General features: G+C 34.1%; 2 protein-coding genes across 3 annotated transcripts in view; both read right to left on the bottom strand.

The window, feature by feature from the left end:
* tefu (Serine/threonine-protein kinase tefu) overlaps positions 1–6,058 on the bottom strand; it is a 409,445-nt gene extending 403,387 nt beyond the window's left edge. For both annotated transcript variants that reach the window (XM_090409436.1, XM_090409435.1), the window contains exon 1: positions 5,929–6,058. In XM_090409436.1, coding sequence (XP_090265562.1) covers positions 5,929–5,979 — 51 coding nt within the window. In that variant the 5' untranslated portion in view covers positions 5,980–6,058. The remainder of the gene's footprint in view (positions 1–5,928) is intronic.
* Positions 6,059–19,297: 13,239 nt separating this feature from the next.
* Positions 19,298–26,184, bottom strand: part of LOC150096080 (serine-protein kinase ATM-like) — a 250,619-nt gene continuing 243,732 nt past the window's right edge. Inside the window, exons 20-23 of the mRNA XM_090409613.1 lie at positions 24,257–24,418; positions 23,327–23,402; positions 19,422–19,652; positions 19,298–19,360 (exon numbers count right to left, since the gene is read on the bottom strand). Coding sequence (XP_090265739.1) covers positions 19,298–19,360; positions 19,422–19,652; positions 23,327–23,402; positions 24,257–24,418 — 532 coding nt within the window. The remainder of the gene's footprint in view (positions 19,361–19,421; positions 19,653–23,326; positions 23,403–24,256; positions 24,419–26,184) is intronic.

Raw genomic sequence — 26,184 nt, forward strand, 5'->3', positions numbered from 1 at the left:
GGTCATCCCAGTTGGCAAAATTATAGTTCCATATGGTACAAGGCTATGATTGGCTGGGAGGAAGACAAATTTGTGTTAGGTCATGACTGATGGCAATTAATGATTCATCTTCCCTTCAGAATGATCTGTGAAGTTGGAGTAGGGGACCCAGTTTGTGTAATGGAAGTGTTTTTTATTGGGGAAAGGTTTTAGTGTTATTTTGGGTGGGGTGGGGCATATTTTTTATTATTTGTTCCAATTTTTTTGTTATATTTTTATATTTTTAAAATTTTTTATGAGAATTTTTTTGTATCCACAGTTAAAACGGCTAGTATTTTTATAATTGATTTTCATGTGTAGGGTGGTTGATTCAAGAAACGAAGAGTAGGGGCATGCAGCTAGGGTGAGGGACGTGTACATAATGCAGATAGAGGGAGTGCCTAGACTCCAGTCCAAGTGTGGCCTTGGACAGTGTCCCCTGTACACCATTGACCCAATCTCTCTCTCTCTCTCCAGGCACAGCCTGGCAGGGTAAGTGGCAGCAGGATTATTAAGTGCTAGCTGACAGGGAAGCCTCCACATGTTACAGAAATATACAACAAGCATTATATAACTTCTTGTTGTATATTTGTGTTTTCATCCTAATCCAGATGAAGCCACTAGCTAAAGTGGCGAAACTAGAAGGTTTTATTAAATAATTATTACGACCTATAAACCCAGCATTAGTTCTTTTTTTATTAGATATAGATTGAGCTTTCCTCCTGCATTTAATGTCATACAGTAACATGTGCTGTAATTTTCGATGTTACTTTATTTTGTTATTTTGAGTGTATACACTGAAAATGGGCTTGAAACAAGACTGAAAACTCTTCTCGTATTAAATAATCTAATTCCAATGTAAGTGAATTCTGCATATTAGCTGATTAGTTATACAGCAAAATTTGCACTTAGAAGTTTCTTTGTGTTTCTTTTTATCATTTGTGATATAGAACACAAATGATAAAAATAGTCCATAGATAAATGTTGTAATCTTTGCTTTTGAAAATGAAAATAAACAATGATGTTTCATATCCAACTAATAGTAAAACAGACATTAAAAAATGGTAAATTAATGAAAGGAAGAACAAATTTTGATATTACATAAACAAATAACTACAAATGAGAATTAGTGCTGTATAGTTGTGGCATATGTGATACCATAATTTGTGTCAGTTTTACAAAAATTAATCAGCAAAAATTTATTTCATTAGTGACTAATACGTCACTTTTTTTGGCAATTAGATACATTATGATATAATTTTGAGGAAAGAGTAATAAATGAGAATTACAGAGGAATTTTGCTACTGAACGGACCAAGTAAGATTTATGCAAGTATTCTTAAGAAAACACTAAGAAAAACTGTGGAAAAGAAACCTGAAAAAGAACAAGATGGATTCAGGCAAAATAGGGGTTGTCAGAATAAGATCTTCAGTTTAAGACAAATAATTGAAAATCATGGGGATATAACAAAGCCTCTGTATTTAAATTTTAGATCTGGAAAAAGCATATGACAAAATACCAAAAGAAAAGTTTACTGGGATTTGCTGTTTTAAGGATACTTGTGACATAAGATTTGATATATTCACATAAACACAAGAAAGATATTTATTTAACCAAATATTTCAGTCTGGAAATAGCAGACCATCTTCAGTGGTATTACAAGACCAGTTTAAAAAAACACAAGCTAGAATACTAACAATAGATCGTTAAAAATAGAACACGCCGTGTGATGTTATATCACTAAGTATGAAATGGAATATTTTGAAGTAGAGACATGATTGAAAAAAAAAAAAAAAAATTAATTAGTAATCTTGATTAGACTTTCTCAGATTTTTGATATAGATATACAGTCATTATGATTCAGGTTGGGATGATGGAGCAAGGCCTCCATGCTTTCCTTGAACAAACGTTCGAACCTATAACGGGATCTATGTAAGAGGCGAGTCCTGGACCAAAAGATGCTGTGGTCAGTTTCAATCCATCCCGTGTTGAGCCAATCCAAACTTTTCAGGTTTGTTGTGAAGAATGGAGGATTGATGTTCTTGGATTCTTTTTTCTTTGACTGAAAGCGAAACCCTCATCCTGTCAAAAAGACATGATTTTTCTATTGTTCCAAATAAGATACCATATCTAGATTTCCTAGTTAACATTGAAAGGAATCTCAATCATTCTTCTCTACTTAAGGCCAAACTTCCTCCTTCCAACATATCTCCTTCTGAAATGAAATCTTTACAGTCCTTGAGAAAATAATCACCTCATTATCAAAGCTGACAAGGGAAAAGCAACAGTAGTTATGGGCTCAGCAAATTATAGAAGAAAATTTTCTCTTTTGTTTCGAGATCGCTCCACATATCAAGAAATTGATTATAATCCAACCAACAGACAACTAAAGAAATTAAATTCTCTCTTAGATGAAGTCATCAGTTTAGATAAAGACACAATTGAAAGACTTAAAACTCATTTTGCAAGACCTCCTAGATTTTATGGCCTTCCAAAAATCCATAGGATTGACTATCCTCTTCGTCCAATAGTAGATTGTATTGATTCTCCTACTTACCATATAGCCAAATATCTAGCAAAATTATTGAAATCTTACATTGGCAACTGTAATTCTTTTTTAAAAAACTCCTCAGATTTCTTAGAAAAATTAAAAAATGCCTCATTACAACCTACAGATCTTATGGTTAGCTTTGATATAGAATCTTTATATATCAATGTACCTCTCAAGGAAACTTTAAAATTACTTGCTGACATCTTTCCTCAAGACATTATAAAACTATTCGATTTCGTAATATATTCTGGATATTTCGTATGTCAAAATAAATTTTACAGCCAAGTAGAAGGAATGGCCATGGGAAGTCCTCTTTCTCCAGCTTTAGCCAACTTTTATTTAGAACATTTAGAAAAAGTCATCTTCTCATCTCAACCATCTTTTTGGGTAAGATATATAGATGACATCTATACTATTTGGCCTCACAGCAAAAACTCTTTACCTTCTTTTTTAAACAGTATTAATTCCTTGCATCATCGTATAAAGTTTACTATGGAAATAGAAGAAAACAACCAGTTATCTTTTTTAGATGTTCTCCTCATCCGGTCACCTTCAAATATTCTTACAACTACAGTATACAGGAAACCAACGTTCACAGGTCGTTATATTCTTAAAGAATTAGCCCATCATCCATGTCAAAAAACAGGAATTATAAAATGCCTCATCAGAAGAGCCAAAACTAATTGTTCTATTTTTGATTATCTACAGAAAGAACTTTCTACTATCCAACAACACATGAAACTCAATGGCTTTTCTGAAAAAAGTACTCAACATCTTCTCAATTCTTATAATCCTCCACAAAACAACAAAGTTTCAATATGTCAAGTGCCTATTCCTTATATCTCCGGTATTTCAGAACCTATCGCAAGAATTTTAAAGAAATATGATTCAACAACTACGTATTCACCTATTAACAAATTGTCTTCTCATTTTCCTTCTACTAAAGACAAACGCTCAGCTTTATCTCTTCCTGGAGTTTATCAAATTCATTGCAACTGTGATCTCTCCTATTTTGGACAGACTGGACATTCTCTTGAAAAAAGAATCCAAGAACATCAATTCTCCATTCTTCACAACAAACCTGAAAAGTCTGGATTGGCTCAACACAGGATTGAAACTGACCACAGCATCTTTTGGTCCAGGACTCGCCTCTTACATAGATCCTGTTATAGGTTCAAACGTTTGTTCAAGGAAAGCGTGGAGGCCTTGCTCCATCATCCCAACCTGAATCGTAATGACTGTATATCTATATCAAAAATCTGGGAAAGTCTAATCAAGATTACTCATTAATTTTTTTTTTTTTTTTCAATCATGTCTCTACTTCAAAATATTCCATTTCATACATAACATCACACGGCGTGTTCTATTTTTAACGATCTACTGTAAGTATTCTAGCCTGTATTTTTTTAAACTGTTCTTGTAATACCACCGAAGATGGTCTGCTATTTCCAGACCGAAATATTTGGTTAAATAAATATCTTTCTTGTTTTTACGTGAATATATCATTCAAGCTTACTGGAATGCTACAATATATGGTGTAAACTGGAGACATTATATTCAGCAATATATAGTCCATATTTGAGTCATAAGTCAGCAGTCAGAACACAAGGTACAGGAGCTGCTTTGATAAAATCAGTTGTGAGACAAGGGTGACCACTATCTCCATTGTTACTTATCGTCTATATGGATCACATTGAAAAGGAAAGTTGAATTAGACCTGATATCAAAACTGGAGTTAATCTGAACTCTTTACTTTATAAACATGATATTCTCCCCTTAAATAAATTCAGTACATCTGTGAGATTCCATAAAACTGCTGTAATGAATCGATATGAAAATCAGGCAAGAAAAGGCAGACAATAAAAAAACAACAGGAACACTGAAAACATCAGCTGCATCATGAATGGAAAACTTATTGAAAAAAAGTAAAACATTTTAGCTATTTAAGCACAGTTTTTAGCAAAGATGCCAAATTAAATATGAAAAGCAGTTGATCAAAGATTAGAGACTACAAATAGAGTTCTGAGAAAAATTAAAGAAATGACAGAATCATATTAAAAATAAAAATATTAGGAACTTGATACTGTTAGCATTCAGGACTGTGTAAGCAGAATTAATCTACTGTAGTATGGCGATAAACAGAATGGCTGAAGAAAATTAGCAAAATGGGCATTTGATGCCAGGATGATCCACAAGAAGACACCAATATAAGTGTATTAATGTTGTTAGAAGTGCCTTAGAACAGTGCTTCCCAAACTTCTGGATGCCACGGCACCCTTTGGAAAAATTTAAATATTTCATGGCCCCCTTGAAAAAAAATCGTAACATAGACATATATTATTATAATATTTATTGTATTTATGTTCATTACAAAACATACACAGTGAATATTGCAAAAATCAAATGCAAACATTACATTTTTAGCATCTTACATACACATTTGACATGGCACATTATCTCAATTTTTATATAGATAGATATATTGTTATTGTACATTTACAGTACAAGCACATGAAACGTAAAACAATTAGTAATAAAGAAAGAATTAAAAACATAAAAGAAGTTTAATAGCAATTTAATGTGATGGATACTGCTACACCAAAAGTCAATATCAAGTGAAATCTTTGAAACTGCAATTCTTAGATTTCGGCTTTGAAATGAAATTTATACGAATAAGCATATATTTACTAATATTCATTAAGTGCCAAAATACGCAGGAAGCAAAATTTGTGAATCTGCACCAATGTGTGATTTTTTCCATTAAAATATAAAAAATAACAAAAAAGAAATAATAAATAAAAATTAATAATAAATTTAGTTTAATCCTTTATCCAAGTGTAAGCAAACAAATCTTTGCTCGGAGTTGCCTGGTGTTGAACTACCTGACCTCGGTCCTGAAGATATTTTCAGGCGCAAACTTTGTTTGCTTACACTTGGATAAAGGATTAAACTAAATTTATTATAGTCTAACCAAGTGAAAAATAAACTTCCAAAATAAAAATTAAATATGTTTCTTTTAAGATAAAAATCTACTTAGTCTTAAAACATTTAAAATTTTTTTCATTATTTCACAGCCCCCAATGGGGCCCACGGCCCACAGTTTGGAAAGCACTGCCTTAGAAGACTGAAATATCTGAAAATATTGGAGTTTCGATAAATAAAAGACTAATATGGAGGAAAACTGTATGGGAAGTTAGTAATAATGTACAGTTTTTATGTTATACTATCTTAATATTCCTGTACACCTCTTGAGGGTGCATACCAGGAATTTGATGATAATAAAACACAGAAGAATGAAAACATTAAATCTTAACAAAAATTTTTTTAAATAATTTAATTTGCGAGTACTAAAATTATACCTTGAAAATCACGATCACAGGTATTCCCACTAGTTTCCCAACTTGTAACATAGCAAAAACAGCCTGAGGTTCGCAGACAGGGCTGTGTAATGCTATAGTTGCCAAACATGTCAGTAGGCTGGCTGTCCTGTTTGCCTTCTCATCTTGTTCTTCTTCTAATTTCATCTGTTCTTTGTTCTAAATATAAAATATTATTACTTTCATATCAATATATACAATGAAATGTTTGCATAAGAGTTTAATGAATATAATAAAGAATAATGAATTCTTGATTATATTCATAATTCAATATATTTATTATATTCAATAATGAATGGATCACCACATTCAAACTTCAAGTTAGCACTATACCAGTATATCAAAGCAGTTTAATATTGCCTGCCATCTAGTGATTAAGACTGGAATGTCATACCTCTGAACCAGATTTTGCCATTTAAGTTCATCTGATAAATAGAATGCCTTACTTTTATAATTTTTCCCTCATCAGTAACATATTTGACAATACAGTACACCCAATTCTCCACTTAAAAGGTAGATTGGTTCCAGAAAAAATCATGTAAATGAAAACCGTGTAAAAAAGAATACAGTGCATATGAAAAAACAGAATGGTTCCAGATGTGAAAACCCAATATGAACAATAAGTTATTTTCAAACAAAACACACACATATATGTATATATATATATACACATCTCTTAAAGAAAATAGTGTGTGTCACCAATAAAACAGAAATTCAAAAAGGTCCAAATACATCCGTGCATATGGTTATCAGTTAAATTTCATTCGCCATCACTTTCTGACAGTAGCCACATTCTTTTGTGAGAGACTGGAATTAAATCACTACCATCACTTGAAACACTTTGACCATTCTGATCATACTGCAATGGCGAAACATTTTCTTCAGTAAAAGGAACTAAATTAGGAACCAATAATTCTGAAGGTGGTTCCTTTTACTGAAGAAAATGTTTCGCCATTGCAGTATGAACAGAATGGTCAAAGTGTTTCAAGTGATGGTAGTGATTTAATTCCAGTCTCTCACAAAAGAATGTGGCTACTGTCAGAAAGTGATGGCGAATGAAATTTAACTGATAACCATATGCACGGATTTTTTTTTTTTTTAACATGAATTCTGTAACTAATCATTGAAATCCTGTTTTGACTAAATGTTTGTATAATTCTTCATATCACACCATACATGACTTTGAACTGAAGTCATGTATGGTGCGATATGAAGAATTATACACGTTTAAACTGTTCAGATCATATGTAAGAAAATGACTGCAATTTTACTAGCCATTTGAAGCCCTTCTTTAACCACCTTACCGGCCATTAAAGATCAAATACACACCCTCAAAAGCTACGTATCCATCATATATTTCAATGTAATATCAATGGTATTACAATTTTAATATGCACTTCACATCCATGGAAATGTGGACGTATATATACGTCCTGGCTGGTAGCATGGTTAATTAATCTTGCAATGAGTAGAATCTCTTCATCATCATCACTTTTTTTCTTTTTCGTAGAGATTTTTAAGGACAGCTTCTATTATTTCATCATCACTAATAGCCTTGTCAACCATCAATTCTTCAATATCTGCATAGGAAAAAAATCATCAAATCCTTCTCCACCAACTGCATATGCTAATCTGATGATATTGGGATATTCAGTTGTATGTAAAGGTACAGGGTTTTTCTTTTTTACATATTCTGGCCAAGTAGCTTTCCAGCATGCATTTAAAGTTGATGGTTTCAATTCTGATAATACCAACTTTAGCAAGTTCGATGCAATCCAAAATAGAAAATTTCTTCCTCGCATCAATAACTGTCAGTAAATTATCCTTATCTAGTTTATCCAAAATGTATTGGAATATTCTTTGTATGTAGTAAGTTTTGAAGGTAGCAATCACGCCCTGGTCTAGTGGTTGTATTAAGGATGTTGTATTAGGTGACAGAAAACAAAATTCCACATTCAGGTGTTCTAAAACAGGATGGACAGGCACATTGTCTATAATCAATAAAACTTTAAAGTCCAGATTTTTTTCCATCAAAAAGAGTTTAACTTCTAGAACAAAACACTGATGGAACCATTCATTCAAAATTTCTTTTGTAATGCAACCTTTTTTATTTGCCTTCCAGTGCACTGATAATGTGTTAAAATCCACGTTTCATTGCCCACAGTTCTTAGAGATCAATTAATGAGTAATGGTTTTAATATACGATCTCCTGAAGCATTACTGCAAAATAATAGTCACACGATCCTTAGCTGCTTCAAAGCCACCAACACTTTTTTGTGATTTAGCTATATATGTTCTACTTGGCATTTGTCTACATTCTCTAGTGTAGAGTAATCTCTGATGTTTAAAACATCAAGGGGATTCCCCAAAATTCAAGTTTAAGTACATATGTACCGTACTAGGAAATGATAATTATAATGGAAATACCCTTTTTAACAGAACTGAATTCGAACAGAAATTTTAAAAATAAGTGCCATTTGAACCGTGTTAAATCAAAGATACAGTGTAAAAATAGAATTGCTTTTGTTATCTAAACCATTATTTCAAAATCGTGTAGGAAAAAAGCAGTATAAAAAGAGAATTAGCTATAGTCCCCACCCTAATCTGAAGTTTCATTTACCCACAGTCAACCCCGGTCCGAAAATATTAAATGGAAAAATTCAGAAATAAACAATTCCTAAGTTTTAAATTCCATGCCATTCTGAATAGTGTGATGAAATCTCACACCATCCTGCCTGAGACGTGAAGCATCCCTTTGTTCAGCATATCCATGCTGTACTATATACACTACCTGCCCATTAGACACTTAGTAGTTGTATCAGCTATCAGATCGACTGTCTCAGTCGATCTGATAACTGTGCTTGTGTTCAAGTAACCCTTACTTTACTTAATAATGGTCTCAAAGTGCAAGAGTAGTTATGCTTGCAATTCATATATGCCAAAAAGAAGCAGTAAAGGGCTTCCTTTAAGTGAGTGAAAGTTCTTGACTTCATAAGGAAAGAAAAAAAAAATCACATGCCGAGGTTGTTAAGATCCATTCACACTTCTATTAGAGTATATTGTTATAATTGTTCTATTTTATTGTCAGTTATTGTTATTTATCTCTTACTGTGCTTAATTTATAATTTAAACATTATCATAGGTATGTATAGGAAAAAACATAGGATGTGTCTTCAAGCATGGTTATGTATATGGCGAAGGGATGGAAAAAATGCTTTGGTTTCGGACCTTTTAAGTATGTCTGGGGAGGGAAAAGAAAAAGTTCTAGAACAAGACCAAATAGATTGCATATCTAATTATAAGAATAGGCTAGGTGGTAATTATGTCTATACACAAAAAATGCCAGGAGCATCAGAAACAAAGGTGTTGAGTTCATTGCTTTATTGAATATGTCGTGGCCTAAGATTGTTGGCATTAGTGAAACCTGGCTATCAGAATCAGATAGGGTTCTGATAAGGTGAGTGGGATCGAGTGTAATGGATATATTATTTTTAGGAATGACAGAAGAGGAGGAGGAGTACTACTAATGATATCAAATGACTTAAATCCAGTTAGGGTAGAAACAGAAGAAAACAATAATGGTAACAATGTCGATTGTAACAGTGCGTTTGAGTTTATCTGGTGTGAAGTGGAGGTTAACAGAATGAAACATATGGTGTTGCTACAGACTTGGCAGCTCAGTTGCAGGGGACGAAGAAATGCATCGCCAATTTAGCCTTGTGGGTACCAAATGAGTGATCATTATGGATGACTTTAATTTTCTACACATTGATTGGATAGAAGAGAAATCTCATGATAAGAAAGAAGAGGAATTTATTGAATTGTTGTGAGATAACTTTCTCAATCAACATGTGAAAGAAGGGACTCAAGATCAAAAAGTGCTGGATTTGCTCATAGCTTCAGAAGGGGTGCAAAAACTGATGTGTCTAACTACTGATCAATCAGTATCTCAAGTGTGGTAGTGAAGATTTTAGAGAAGTTGGTAAGAACTCGCATACAGAAATGGGTAGACAAACATGCTATACTCTGTAAGGAACAGCATGTTTACTAAAGGAAGGTCATGTTTTAGCAATTTGCTCATATTTTATAACAATGTTATGGCTGAGTTGGATAAAGGGAAGGGATACACTGTGATAATGTTGGATTTTTTTCTAAGACTATTTTTTTCTAAGGATAGGATACCACACGAAAGGCTGTTGCATAAACTGGAGAAAATGGGATTGGAATATAAACTCTTACTTTTGATCAGGGGATGGCTGATAGACTGATATCAAAAAAGTGGTATACCGTGGATGTAAATCTGCCAGATTTAAGGTGACCAGTGATGTACCTCATGGTTCAGTCCTTGGGCCATTATTGTTCAATCTATACATTAATGACATCAGGCAGGGTCTAACATCATATGTGTAACCGTTTGCTGATGATGTGGAGATAGGCAGGGCAATCAGATATGCTACTGATATTCAGCACTTACTTACAAAATGACTTGAATAGGCTGGAAATTTGAGTAAATGAAAATGGCTATCAGTTTAATGTTAATAAGTGTAAAGTTATGCACTTTGGCGTGATTAGAGTTCCAGCAGCATATTATGAGGTCATGCTAAAAGAAACTGAGGAGGCAAGGGATCTTGGTGTATTGGTGGATAGGAATTTGAAGTTCAAAGGTCACATAGTAAAAGTTACAAATACATTAAGTATAGTTTCTGGGAAATTTCCAATGTTACTCCTCTTAAACACTATTAATATAATTACGGCTATTATAGCCTGTTTTTGTTTAGGAGTGTCCCTTATTTTAATACATTGGCTAACATTACTCAAAAAGGGGTATATATATTTGCAAATATATATAGTTGCAAATACATATCAGGGGATAATTGTGATGTTGAAGCAAATCTTGGCATGTAAGGATAAGGAAGCCATTTTGCCTCTTTATAAGGCTTCGATAAGACTACACCTGGATTATTGTATGCATATTTGGTCTCCTGGGTTCCAAGGGGATAAAGAAGCTGTGGAAAGGGTGCAAAGAAGAGTTACAAAGATTATATCCATAATCTAAATCCCACTATCAAAAATTATGGGATTGAGATTATGAGGACAGATTGAGTGTGTGTGGATTGCAGACTCTGGTTAACAGGAGAAAGAGGGATGATATGATAGAGGTCTATAAACATTTGAATGGGTGTTATAAGATATTATCTGATGAAATTTTTCATTATATGGAAGGTGGGGGAGAGAACATGGGGGGCATCCAGGAACTTAAGTTTGTTCACAGTCAAGAAAGAGGTGAGAGCTAGGTTTTTCTCTCAGAGAGCAGTGAGCGAGTGAAATAGTTTGCCTTTAGGGATAGTGAGTGCATCTAGCGTGAATGAATTTAAGAGAAGGTATGACAGCTGGTTTGGGTGATTTATGGCCTCCCTTGATGAGTTCTCGTCTCCCTGGTAGTCTCAGAAAATAATAATAATATATATATATATATATATATATATAGGATTCGTACTATCTTCAGTTTCAGGTTTCCACTGGGGGGGTCTTAGAACATATCTTCCCCAGGATAAGGGGGACTACTGTACACCAAATTCAGTACATTAAGATGAATATATGAAAACAGGAAATATTAACCCTTTCTGCCCGAATGATTCCAACTGCAATCACTAACTTTCTGGGCTTTCATAGTCCATATTATGATTGATTCCAATTGGTATTGTACGTCGTAGTTCCATTTTTTGCTCACAGATTGCAGCTGTCTGAAAAATACTTGATACTCTTGCTTTTTTAGACCTAAAGACAAAATAAATAGAAAGAAAAAATTTTTTCACTTGGAAAAAAAAATCAGGTCAGAAAGGGTTAATATAAAGGGGTTAAGCTTCTGATAAGGAGTTGCTGAGTGAATAATTATGAATGACCTGTGCATAAGTACATAACAAATAAAGTTAGATATTCTAATAAAATAGTTGAAATTCTTTACTCACCCTAGCTGGTATGAGAAATATATTCGTAAAACTACAGAATAGATTGAGTAATGAAATGCAAAACCTGAAGTGTTTTCACAAAAAACGAATATAAACCGAAAATAAATATACTGACCAGTGTGGATTATCTTTGCAAAAACAGAAGTCTGGCTAACAAAGAATGAGAAGATATAGAAAGGAAATAGGATAGCTGTTTTCTATTTCTAGAGTCAACTGTATCCTATGAGCAGCACTGACCTTGGACACAAACTACTGAGATGTGTATAGAAAAATGTAACCTGGACTTGCAACTCTGAACTCTAAACAAATGATTCTTTGGGAAAAAAGATATATATAAGAGCATGTTCTTCTCCCAGTGTCTCTTCCACAATTTTTCTTAGCATATCTTCTCGTATACGCATGTGTATATTTTATCTGAAACGCTATGTAGAGATGGAATGACTTCTAATGGGACTATATTGATCAAGTACATATAATAAACAACTATGTTATACCAACTAGTTTCACCAACTAAGGCTGTTGGCATCTTCAGGGTACATAACTGATGTAAGGTACTAAAAAGTAAAAAACTGTTACAAACTATAATCAACCAATTCCAATTATATTAGACAAAGAAACAGAGCGCATACAATACATGCATAGAGCGTGCATGATCTCACTTGTTGTTATTTAGGAACGTGCTATAGTAGGCACTGTAATTCAGTTCTGGTGAGTTAAGAGATCTAAGAAGGGTCTTCCAGATCACGGACAAGATTAGTCCTTGGTTCCTATTAAGGTTTTGTATACAGCAGGCAACTGCTGTGGCTTCTTTAAAAATTCGGGAGCGAAAGTCCTCCTCTATGTTCATTCTTAAGAACGAACCATATCATAGAGTGGGATAGAAGCACAATTCCTTAAATAGAGGAGGACTTCCGCTCCCGAATTTTTAAAGAAGCCACAGCAGTTGCCTGCTGTATATAAAACCTTAACAGGAACCAAGGACTAATCTTGTCCGTGATCTGGAAGACCCTTCTTAGATCTCTTAACTCACCAGAACTGAATTACAGTGCCTACTATAGCACGTTCTTAAATAACAACAAGTGAGATCATGCACGCCCTATGCATGTATTGTACGTGCTCTGTTTCTTTGTCCAATATAATTGGAATCGGTTGATTATAGTTTGTAACAGTTTTTTACTTTTTAGTGCCTTACATCAGTTATGTACCCTGAAGATGCCAACAGCCTTAGATGGTGAAACTAGTTGGTATAACATAGTTGTTTATTATATGTACTTGATCAATATAGTCCCATTAGAAGTCATTCCAGAGCTTTTATGGTCAAGAAAATTAAACGTTTTTTTAACTATGTAGACATATTCCTCTGTAATTCTCACATTGTTATATTTCCATTTTAATAGATAGTAACTATGAAAGCTGATGCCAAGAGATCTGCTTTATATCAGGTTGTGCCTACAGGAAGTCAAGCCTTCTGGTCCTTTGCCAATGCTGTGCGGGTGCAACTTCTTTCCTTCCAGGTTTCCACCTCTCTCATACCCTGATAGTACAATGGTGACATCTACTAAACATAAAGCAGACCTCTTGGTATCAGCTTTCACCTCTAACTCTTGTATAGATAAACAAGGCACATCTCCCACCGTTCCACTAACTATCCATAGTATGCCTCCTGTGAAATTTTGCCAGAACAACATTAGGAAAATACTCAGCAGCCTTGATACCAATAAGTCTCCTGGTCCTGACTGTATTCCTCCAGTTGTAATAAAAGCTTGTTCTCCAGAACTCACACCAATCTTGTATTCTCTCTCTTCACAATCCCATATTCATCTGGCATCTATCCAGCATCTCAGAAGTAACCTCTTATATGGCCTTCCCCAAAAAGGGACTAAAAGTCAACTATTCAACCTTACTGCTCTGACCTCAGCACTTTCAAAAATAACAGAAAAGTTTATCAACAACCAAGATCCTTTTTAATGTATAATAAATTTAGTTTAATCCTTTATCCAAGTGTAAGCAAACAAAGTTTGCACCTGAAGTATATTCAGGACTGAGGCAACTCGTCGTAAAGGTGAACCAAGTTCTCATCACTCCTTGTCTCAGCATCTCCCATAATGCAAAGCACATCTCCTTGCAGACATGTATAATGATATGCATTAAGGGAAGGGCCACTACCCAGACCACTTTATTGAGGTCTCGTCAGTGGGAGCCAGACCCAGAAGTGGTGATACTAAGGCAGAAGCAATGGAGAAGTCATATTTACCTATACGAGTTGCCAAAAGGTGTACCACCTTATTATTAAATTACTCTGGATTTAGAGAAAGATCTTGGAAGTTTTCCTACTTGGTTAGACTATAATAAATTTAGTTTGATTAAACTAAATTTATTATAGTCTAACCAAGTGGGAAAAAACTTCCAACATTCCTTTTTAATGTCTTTATTTTTAATAAAATTTTGACATTAATAACATCTGTTCATTTATCAAAGAAAATTAGGGAAGATAATTTTCCAATCATTGATCAAGTGCTTTATTTCTAACCCAACTCTCAGATCCATAACTTAAAACTCATTTGAAAATTGTCTTGCACACTACTAGTTTCATGTTATGGCTAATTTATCCCTTATTCCATATAAATTTATTCAACTGTCTCTCCACCATACCAGTTTTACTTATTCTGTTAACCTATTTCCAAATTTAATTTGCCATCTTCACTAAAAAGTGTAATATTTTACTTGTTATATAGGTTCTCCATTCAGAATGCCTGAAGTTTTCTATGTTCCTGCCTATTTTCATAATTTTGGTCTTTTTATTGCTGATTTTTATATCAAATTTGTTAAACCACAGCTGGCAAAATAAGCTTCAAACTTCACTTGTGAATTAACAGCCATACAAACAGCTCTCAAGTTCTATCTCTCTAATCCAGTAATAAACATTACAGAAGGAATAACCATCTATAGCAACTCTAAATCTGCACTTTAAAAAATGCAGAAAAACAAAACTCACACAGGAAATTCATGAACAACTAACAACGTTAAATTCGAAAAATAAGAACTGTATACTGCAATGGATACCAGTCCATGTAAATATTGAAGGCAATGAAAGAGCAGACAGTCTAGCCAAAGAAGCAAGACAATTACCTCAAAAATTACACACACTATCACTAACTGATGCTAACTCTGTCGCCAAATTAAGATTGGTAAAACAAACACTCAAGAAGAAGAATGTAATCAGCGAAATTAATGAAAATAGAGAAATAACCACAATCATCACCAGACTAAGGATGGAACTTTTTAAAGGTATGAAAATTCAGCTGAGCAATTCTTTCTGAGCAATAAATACAAAATGTTATATTCAGGCAATAACAGGGGGTGCTTAAGGGTCAAAGCTGTATAACTGAGAGGAGACCTCCACATAGCCTTTAAAGGAATGCGGAGAACCGACCAGGGCTTCTGACCTAATGTCCAATCCTCACCTTCTCGTGGTGCACCCTGTTGGGTATCTACTTTGATACTGAACGAACGAGGATGGGCTGGCAATTTCGGATTTAGCCGACCAAATTGTATTCTTATTGGTTAAACCAAAATAAAAAATGATGGTACAACATGACAAAATTTCATGCCGGCTGGGGCGTCGCCCGGTTAAACAAGGCCCCCGTTGTTTTCGCCAGGGAACCAGGGCGAACAGCGAAAAGTCAGCTACTGGAACAAATCTGAAAACAAACCCCAACTCAACATCACCAGAGTTAAAGATCGGTACTATCAAACGTAAGAAGCCTGAATGGCAAAGAAATGGAGCTAGCTGAGGAATTAGATAAGTACCAGATCGACATAATAGGGGTGACTGAAACAAAAAAGACCAAAACTGGTGAGATCTTTCTGAGTAATAAATACAAAATGTTATATTCAGGCAATAACAATCAAGGAAAAGAAGGAGTAGCCATAGTATTCAACACAAAATACGAGGCTAATCTTCTTGAATGGCAGTCAGTCTCAAGTAGAGTAATGTGGGCAAATATGAGAATGGGGAACTGGACAATGAGACTTATTTGTGCCTATGGTCCCACAGAAGGTTCTACTAAGGTAGAAGTGGAGGAATTTTTTGAGGCTTTAGAAAAAGCAACTGACACAATGAAAAAGGAAAAGTTGGTCCTTGTTGGGGATCTAAATAGTAGAGTAGGAAATGATTGTGAGACATACAAAAATATTTTGGGAAAATTTGGAGAAAAGAGCAAAGCTAATAATAATGGCAAATATCTGTTGGATTTCTGCTCAGGACATGGACTGGTTATTACTAACACCATGTTCCAACATAAAAATGTGCACAAATTCACATGGAGAGAAGAGGCTAGGAATAAGAAAAGTCTCATTGACTATGTTATTGTTGATAGTGATGTTTTCTCCCTGGTGCAGGACACCAGAGTGTACAGAGGATTTGAAATTGGAAGTGATCACTATTTAGTCTTGAGCAGGATAAAATTGAATTTCATATTGAAAAGAATAACATGTAAGAAAGTTTTAAAGCGAATAAAAGTTGAGCAGCTCTCAGATGTAAACTGTAGACTAAAATACAGAAATATTATTGAAAAGAAAATGAAAGAGTTTGAGAACAGGAATCAAACCTTGGAGATTCAGTGGCAAACTCTGAAGGAAACATTGATTGATTCTGCCAGAGAGGCATGTGGTGAGGTTGTGTGCAAAGATAAAAAAATCAAAACTCCCTGGTGGACACAGGAAGTTAAAGAGGCAGTGAAGGAAAAGAAGAAAGCATATCAAAAGTTCCTGGCAAATAAGTCAGCTTTTACTCTTACAGAATACAGAGACAAATGTAAGAAAGCTAAACAGTGTGTAAAACTAGCTAAACAAAAGTCATGGGAGGACTTTGGCAAGAATATAGAAAATAAATATCAAGAAGGTGGCAAAATATTCTGGAGGTTGTTGAAGAAGCTTAGGAATGGAGGAAAGTGTGCTGTAAAAGGAATTAGAGATGATAAAGGTGAAATGAAAACAGGAGAAAAAGATATCCTTGAAGTATGGAGTAATTACTTTGAAAAACTGCTAAATGAAACAAGCAGTGATGACAGCACAGTGATAAAAAACACTGACCAGGCATGCAGTCAGGAATACATATCCATACTTGAAGTAGAAAAAGCCATCAAAGGCTTGAAATGTGGAAAGGCAGCAGGAGTAGATGATATTCGACCAGAAATGCTGAAGTATGGTGGTATAAGAGTCTTACAGTGGCTGCACTGCATAGTTCAGAAAGCCTGGACAGAGGGACGAATTCCCGATGATTGGAGTAGATCTCTCATAGTACCCATATATAAAAAGGGAAATAAAACTGAATGTGAGAATTACAGAGGTATTTCCCTACTGAGTGTTCCTGGCAAGATCTATGCAAGTATACTTGAGAAACGGTTGAGAAGAATTGTGGAAGAAAAGCTTGGTGAAGAACAAGCTGGATTCAGGCCAAATAGAGGCTGTCAGGATCAGATCTTCACTTTACGACAAATAGTCGAGAAAGCATGGGAATATAACAAAGATCTGTATTTAAGTTTTGTCGATTTGGAAAAGGCATATGACAAGGTGCCAAGAGAGAAGCTATTCAATACGCTGCAGTTATATGGTGTCAATGGGGCATTATATCAAGCAATACTTAGTCTTTATTTGAGTTGTGAGTCAGCAGTTAGAATTGAAGGAAGTACAGGAAGATGGTTTAATGTTAAATCTGGTGTGAGACAAGGATGTACATTATCCCCTCTGTTATTCATTATCTATATGGATCACATTATGAAGGAATGTGGTATTAAACCTGATATCAAAATTGGAGATGTTAATGTTAGCTCTTTGCTTTATGCGGATGATGTTATACTTCTAAATAAATCCGCTACAAGTCTGCAAGATTCTCTGACTAAATTGAATAGCTGTTGTAATAGATATGGTATGAAGGTCAGCAATAAAAAGACAAAGACAATGAAAATAGGCAGAATCATTGAAAATGTCAACTGTGTTGTGAATGGAGAACCTGTGGAACAAGTAAAACATTTCAGCTACTTAGGCACAATTTTTACTGAAGATGGTAAACTAAATATAGAAATAGACAACAGAATCAGCAAAGCTGGTATCGTGGGAAGTCAATTGAATAAATTCATATGGAATAAGAAAGAAATTAGTCGGAACACTAAATTAGCTGTATACAAGACTGTGTTCAAACCAATTTTAACTTATGGATCTGAGAGCTGGGTCAGAAGTAAAACACTTGACCAAAGACTAGAGACCGCAGATATGAGAGTCCTGAGAAAGATTAGAGGCGTGAACAGATGGCATGAATGGCAATATCATATTAAAAATGAGGATATTAGGAAAGAACTTGACATTGTCAGCATCCAGGAATGCGTTAGCAGAGCTAATCTCAGATGGTATGGTCACTTAAATAGAATGGGAGAGGAAAGATTAGCAAAACAAGTGTTCTCTGCCAGGTTGGAAGAAAAACGACCCAGAGGAAGACCAAGATATAGGTGGATTGATACGGTACAAAGTGCCTTAGACGATAGAAATATAAGATCTGATAATGTTGGAGTCTTGACAAGTAACAGACTGATTTGGAGGAAAATTGTAGATAGGAAGTTAGTAATGATGTAATTTTTTCATGTAGTACTGTCATATCCTGTACACCCCTTGAGGGTACATGGCAGGAATTTGATGATGATGATGATGAAAATTCAGCCAGATGGTAGTAGAAGCTAGGAATCATGCAAGAACTGTCCAGGAATTGAACTAACACCTGCCCATATCTATTCTTGTCTGGCAATTGCTGCTGCTCTACAGAAAATTGACAATAACCATAGAGAAAAGCTCTACTTCATCAAAGTTCAACAGACTGCCAAAGAAGTTCTACAGTTCCACAGCCATATCTAGAAGCTTTCAATGGACTCGACGACAGCAACAACAACAGATGGTTTACATCTCTTGATGAAAACAAAAAAAAATAATAATAATAATACTGAAAATGCTCATAATGAGTATATGCACACTATATCATCATCATCAGAAGCCACAAAATATGGGGAACTAAATTTAAGCTCTATATCAACAGCCTTTTATTCAAACTCTAGAGTGTGCTTCCTAAGAGATCAGTGCTTCACTGTTTCAGTTAAAATTTGTGTTTATACTTCTCATCTGCTTCTAGTACCCATTAATATTTTGTAATTGCATTTGTTCTCTGGAGAGTTGCTGTATTTTGCTTATTCTGCAGCAATACCAATTGAAATTTTATTTGTTTACTTGCAAAAATTTTCATTAGTTACAATTCAATTCAAGATAAATATATTCTAAAAACAACTAAGGTTCTACTTATCATGAACAAAATATATTTTTTAACATATAAACTGTTGCTATACTTCATTATTAAGATGATCCTGTATAAGTACAATGTTTCCAGCAGCATGTTCTACATTCTGATACATATTGAAAAAGATGATGCATTTAAAACTTTAAATGAAAGAAGTTTAAACTCACTTTTTCAAGAAGTTTCAAGGCTGAAAATGTAGCACTATAAACATTTTCAAAACATTTATGCTGAACAGATATTGATGCAGTTTTATCTTTGAAAAGATGTTTAATTTGATTAGCAGCATACATTCTTATTTGGTGATGTCTACTACACAGGAAGAGGATAAATTCTGTATGTACATTTTTTGTTTGTTTATTTTCTAGTTTCCAAGTTGTCCACTCTTGTTCAGGATCACACTACAAAGAGGTTAATATTAAATAAATTTACTATTATATAATCACAATATTAACAGTATAATAGTAAATATGTTTAACAATAATAATAATAATACTTCTACATTAGAAGCTTCTACCCATTTGAATACATCACAAATTCTCATGCCTCAGTGGGAATTGAACTCATAGAATTCAGACGTGTAGTTGTAGTTTTGCCAATTATTCCAATAAAGCAAGGTACTAAATAACACTGAGTAATATAATAATGATGCATTAAATGTTATTAAATGCACCAATGAAACAGTAAACATAGTAAAATAGCTAACCATTAGATATTACAAGTTTTTCAACTTGGTTATACTATAAACCAAGTGGAAAAACCAAGAAGTTATATTCTTGGTTTAATCCTTTATCCAAGTGTAAGTAAACAAAGTTTGCACATGAAGTATCTTCATGACTGGGTAACTCATACATAGAGACTAATGACTTCACATCACTTGCCTTAGTATCCCATAATGCAAAGCACATATCCTTACGGACATGTATAATGCTATGCATTATTGGAATTTATAGTATAACCAAGTGGAAAAACTTGCAACATCTGTCTCTAATAGAGAGCATTTTAGTAATAAGATGTTAACACCTTTTGTCTACTCATACATGGAAATAATACTTCTGCATTACTTCAACCTTGGTATCACTTCTGGGTCTGGCTCCCACTAATGACACCTCAATAAAGGTCAAAATCAGTCAGCGTAGTGGACCTTCCATTAACAGCATTATACATGTCTGTAAGGATATGTGCTTTGCATTGTGGGATACTAAGGCAAGTGATGTGAAGTCATTAGCCTCTATATATGAGTTGCCCAGTCATGAAGATACTTCATGCATAAACTTTGTTTGCTCACATTTGGATAAAGGATTAAACCAAGAATATAACTTCTTGGTATCTTTAATTTATAGCTAATCATTAATTTTAAACATGAAAATTTCATAAAGAATAACACAATCTATATTCAATGAGACAATCACTATAACATAGTTAAAAAAATGTAACAATTGGCTAACTGCTGAAGCCATATCGGAGGTGACAAGTATAGGAGCAAAGAATTTATTCAGGTGACCCATCCGTAAATTCAAGACAAAACGAGCTTCTAAGGATGAGTTTCATTTCTTTCTCAAGATATTGTGCTCAATCACAGATGGCATGCTGAGCCAAACCACATGATATTCCACAATGGATGTAATTTTGGTATTCATTACTCCTCTTCTCGTCAGTCACACAAAACAGCCAGTGTGACTGAAACACAAGAAGTGAATGTCAAAATGGACCTGATAAACACCTGACAAAAGAGACAGCCTGTACTTGGTGGTGACGGAAAAAATTCTGCAAGTTTGTTACGAGATACAAAGGTAGAGATATTCCAAAGTGTTTCAAAATGTGAAGATTTTTTTTTTTAAGATGATCTCCACTAAAATGCCTGAATGTACAGATTCAGAACCTTTATCCTTTGCCCAGAACCTTTGCTGGCCTGGTTGGCTGAGTGGTTAGCATATCCGCTCTCCATTCAAAAGGCTGTGAGTTCAAATCCTACTGTGGGCATGGATGTTTGTGTTGTCTGTGAAAATACTAGTCGTGGTGGTGGACAGTAGATGGTGTTGATGTAAATGATGCAGTTGGTGGATGAGGTTGAGTGGTAGAGACTGAGAGCTGTGGAGTAGGTGCCCTTCAAAAGTCTTGGACTATCTGGAGGTGTCAAATAATAATAATAATTATTATTATCTCAAAAGAAGTTGCACGGGGAGAATGTCTGCAATTATTAGTGATCAAGTGATCCTGCTATACAGCATTAGAGAAATAATTGGTGTAAACTTTGCTGAGTAGCATTTCATGATATCGTACCACTTCTGGGAAGGAAGAATGATAAGATGAGCATCTATATATGGATATGCCTGTGAAGGCTGGTGAACAGTGTAGAGAGCTAGCAATAATCACTGAGAAGTCTGAGTGAGAATAATACCAGATTTTCTCCATAGTAAATCTGGTATGAAGATAAAGATTACTGATTTTTTTGTAGGAATATATCAAATCAGACTAAGTCCAAATGGAAAAAGATCATCTAGCCAAGTAAAGTGATCTGAAGCGGTATAGCTAAAAAAAAAGGAGGTTTTCCAGACAGCAGTTAGCCAGGAGAGTGGAAAAGTATATTTGAAAACGGGTTTGAAAAAAATATTTTGAAGACTATTATTTATTTATTATTATTATTTTTTTTATTATTATTCTGGTGTCTGAATCAGAAATGATTTTTGTGAATTTTCAACTGTTTTTCAAGCCTATGTTTTGGTTTCTGAAATGAAATTTTTAAGTGAATTAACCATTTTGCAAGTTCAATAATGAAAAAATATATCAAATGTTTGTGTGTGTTCTCTGCATCAAAAACTAAATCTTGAAGCAATTTCCAATATCCAAACAATTTTGAAAAGTCATGAGAAGTGCAAATATAAATGAAACATTTTGTTACCAATGGAAATTAATAATAAGCTGTCCTGCCTTGGCCATAAGAATTGGTTCAATGCATTATGTAAGATTTTCTATTACTTTCTGGTACAGAGTTGGTGGTATCCATTCCACATTTAAAGCATTAGTAGTTCCACTAATGAAGAAACCATGCTGTTTGTTTTCATTTTGCATTCCAGTTCATTCCACTGACATTTTATCAAATTCTGCTTGAGAATCTCTGCTGGCTGATGCAATGCTCCAGTATTATATTCTTCCAACTATATGTTTACAAGTATTACTTTGTAATATGAGATATCACCATGTGTGTGATATAAGGGTTGAGACCAATAAAATTATTAATGATTAAGGGATCAAACATAACTGTCAAAGGACAACAATGCAGAACACAGCACTTATGATTCCGTGCACTACAATCTGTCAAACTAATCATGAGAAATAACACCATATCATTATACTGCCACCTCTGAACTTCATCACTGGAACAGCAAGCTTGGTTAAAAAGCATTCTCCAGGTATCTTTCATACCTAAACATCTCTATTAGCTGGCTGTGTGTGTGTGTTGTCTTATCACTCCACAGGGCCAATTTCTGATACAATGTAGCCCATCTTCTGTGTGCATTCATCCATGTCAATCAATGACAGGCATCTGTTAATGAAAGCTTGTGGACTGCAACAATTCCACAAAACTTTATGACATGCAATCTCATATAAAGAATTATGGTATTGCTTGGGATTGACTATGTCTTCAAACACAGATACTCTGAAGTTTACATTATAGGTCCTACCTGATTATATCTTGGGTTCAGACCTGGACTCCCATTTCTTCAGTACATTGCTAACTAGGAACTTGGGAATGCTTAACTGCTATATGCAATAACATGTGTAAACATTTCCTACTCTGAAATGCTGTTAACACTTTCCATGTACTTATGTACTTATTGTTTGACATGAACAAGAGAAATTATGACTTTCAAACAAAATGCTAATCTCCTTTGTGGGCTACAGAATTGTATATGACTTAGTCAAAATTTTTCTGCAACTGGAAGAGTGTTCCACGACTTTTGTAGGATAATGCATATAGAAATTCCAAAAGGAATAATATACATTTAACCTTTCAATACTTTATTCTAAATAAGTTTTAAATTTAACCTGCATAAATAATTCTAATTCCTACCTTCATTGCAGCTACAAATGTCTGAGCCAGTGAATAAGAAATCTTTTTGTTACATTTATCTTCTAAGTATCGTTTCCTGAAATATGAACAAATGAATAGAGTTTAAATAATTATTATTACATAAAATAAAAAAGTAAAATAAAATCAATTTAATGTATATTTCTAAGTTTTCAATTAGGAACAAAAGTTTCATGCAAGTTTTTTTTTTTTTAGCATTTGTTTCAAATCCTAACTTCAATACCTAATTTACGAGGGCTTCAGCATGCACACACAGTGAGTTTCAAATTATATGTCATTATTTGCCCACCATATTAAAAATTTATGTGCATGCACAAGCTATTGTTATCAGTGAATAATGGAGTATAAAGTCATGTTCAACTTAGTATATCACATGGAATATGTAGTAACTTTTTAGAGTCATCTGATAGATGTAACTTGTAAGAACCTGTTAGGTAACAGGTAAACAAACAAAATTACTTTTAAACAACTCAAACTATTTTTCCTTTAGTTTTTATCTGATAGAGAATTTTTTTTGCAAATGAAATTATGAAAAAAAACTGTTTTCATAAAATTATATGATTATAAATATAATCAATTAAAATTTAATTAAAGTTATTCACAATATATTTTTAGCAATCTAAGAAACATAGAATAAATAAATAAAAGGTAGGAGACAAGAAAGCATGATACCAGATTTCTACCTAACATCATGCTTTCCTTTTTCTCCTACCTTTTATTGTGTGCATTTCTATACACACCTCCTCACACACACACACCTCTTCCCCAAGAATCCTGTATTTGGATGAACAAATATTCAAAAACTGCAACTGTTTTGATGTGATCTGGAATTATCTTTTGCTTTAGACAGAAATTCAGCTTGTAACTTTATGATACATTAAATATTTAATACACTATAAGAGAAATTCTTACCAAAAAACATGAAGAAGATGAAGGGCAAACTGTCTATTTACTTCTAATTTTTCTGTTGCCATATCATTTTTATCACACACTAGGCATGATAACAGCTTTGATAGTATCTGAAGACATCTAACACTGACATCCTGGTCTTTGTAGAGCTTGTTCAAAATTAACCTACAAAAAAAATTTTTTGTAGGTTAATATATATATATATATGAGGGTGGTGTGAAAGGTTCTCAGCCTCGACCATAGATGGCAACACTATCAGCAAGATTTTTTTTTCTAAGTTAGTACATTTGTCATAAGCATCGATGTGAAAATGTAAGTCATTCTATAACGTACTTTGTTTTATACAGCTGTCTGAAGTAAAAGTGTCTGTATTTCTCGAAATGGATAAAATTGAGTATCGTGCATTTATAACATTCTTTGTAAAAGAAGGTTTAATGTCAAATGAAGTTAATTAGAAGTTCACAAAAAGTTTATGGGCACTCTTCAACTTCGTTTTCAACAATTAAGAAATGAGCTGCCGTGTTTAAATATTGCCATACAAGCCTTGAACCTTGAAGATGATCCAAGTAAAGGGCATCTAAAAAGTGTAACGACTCCAGAAATCATTGATCAAATGCATGATATGGTAATTGATGACCGGCAAGTCCAAGTGCGTGAAATTGCTGAGACTATAGGCATTTCAAAAGCACATGTAAGATATATTTTGCATGAAGAATTGCATATGAAAAAGCTTTGCACAAGATAGGTGCCACGCTTGCTCACAGCAGATCAAAAACGCACTCGCATGAAAATCTCTGAACAGTGCTTGGAGCTTTTTAACAAGAATAATAAATTTAGTTTAATCCTTTAATCATGTGTAAGCAAACAAAGTTTGCGCCTGAAGTATCTTCAGGACTGAGGCAACTCGTGGTAAAGGTGGACCAAGCTCTCATCACTACTTGTCTTAGTAATACTAAGACAAGTAGTGATGAGAGCTTGGTCTTAGTACTTGTCTTAGTAATACTAAGACAAGTAGTGATGAGAGCTTGGTCCACCTTTACCACGAGTTGCCTCAGTCCTGAAGATACTTCAGGCGCAAACTTTGTTTGCTTACACATGATTAAAGGATTAAACTAAATTTATTATTGTCTAACCAAGTGGAAAAAAATTTAACAAGAATAAAAACTGATTTTGTACATCAATTTATTACTATGGATGAGGCTTGGATTCACCATTGCACACCAGAATCCAAACAGCAGTCAAAACAGTGGACAGAAGCCGGTTGTTCAGCACCAAAGAAGACAAAGTTGGTTCCATCAGCAGGAAAGATCATGGCATCGGTGTTTTGGGATGCTAAAGGCATTTTGTTTATTAATTATCTTGAAAAGAATAAAACAATAACCGGGGAATATTATTCCGATCTTTTAACCAGACTAGATGAAAAAATTTGTGAGAGAAGACCCAATTTGTAGAAGAAAAAAAATCATCTTTCATCAGGACAATGCCCACAAAGGTGTTTTCGCAATGGGAAAATTAAGGGATCTGCACCATGAATTGTTGGAACATCCACCCTATTCCCCAGATTTGGCTCCTTCTGATTTCTATCTCTTCCCAAAACTAAAACTCTTCATTGCTGGTCAGCATTTTTCTTCGAGGTGATTGCAGCTGTAAAGGGGTATTTTGCAGATCTTACTGAGAACCACTACAGGGACGGGATAAAATCACTGGAGCATCGCTGGAATATATGTATTAGTCTTAAGGGAGATTATGTTGAAAAATAAAAATAATTTTGAAATTATAAATTCATTTTTTCATTGTTAGGCGGAGAACCTTTCAGACCGCCTCCGTATATAAAAAATAAATAAATAAATAAATTTTCAGCCAATTTTGCCCTCGTATATATATACATATATATATTTTTAAAAATAGATTTAATGAATTAAAAACCAAGA

The sequence above is a fragment of the Typopeltis vanoorti genome, chromosome 19, assembly GCF_054136105.1.
Source record: "Typopeltis vanoorti isolate ZY-2024b chromosome 19, IOZ_Tvanoo_1.0, whole genome shotgun sequence".
Lineage (NCBI taxonomy): Eukaryota > Metazoa > Arthropoda > Arachnida > Uropygi > Thelyphonidae > Typopeltis > Typopeltis vanoorti.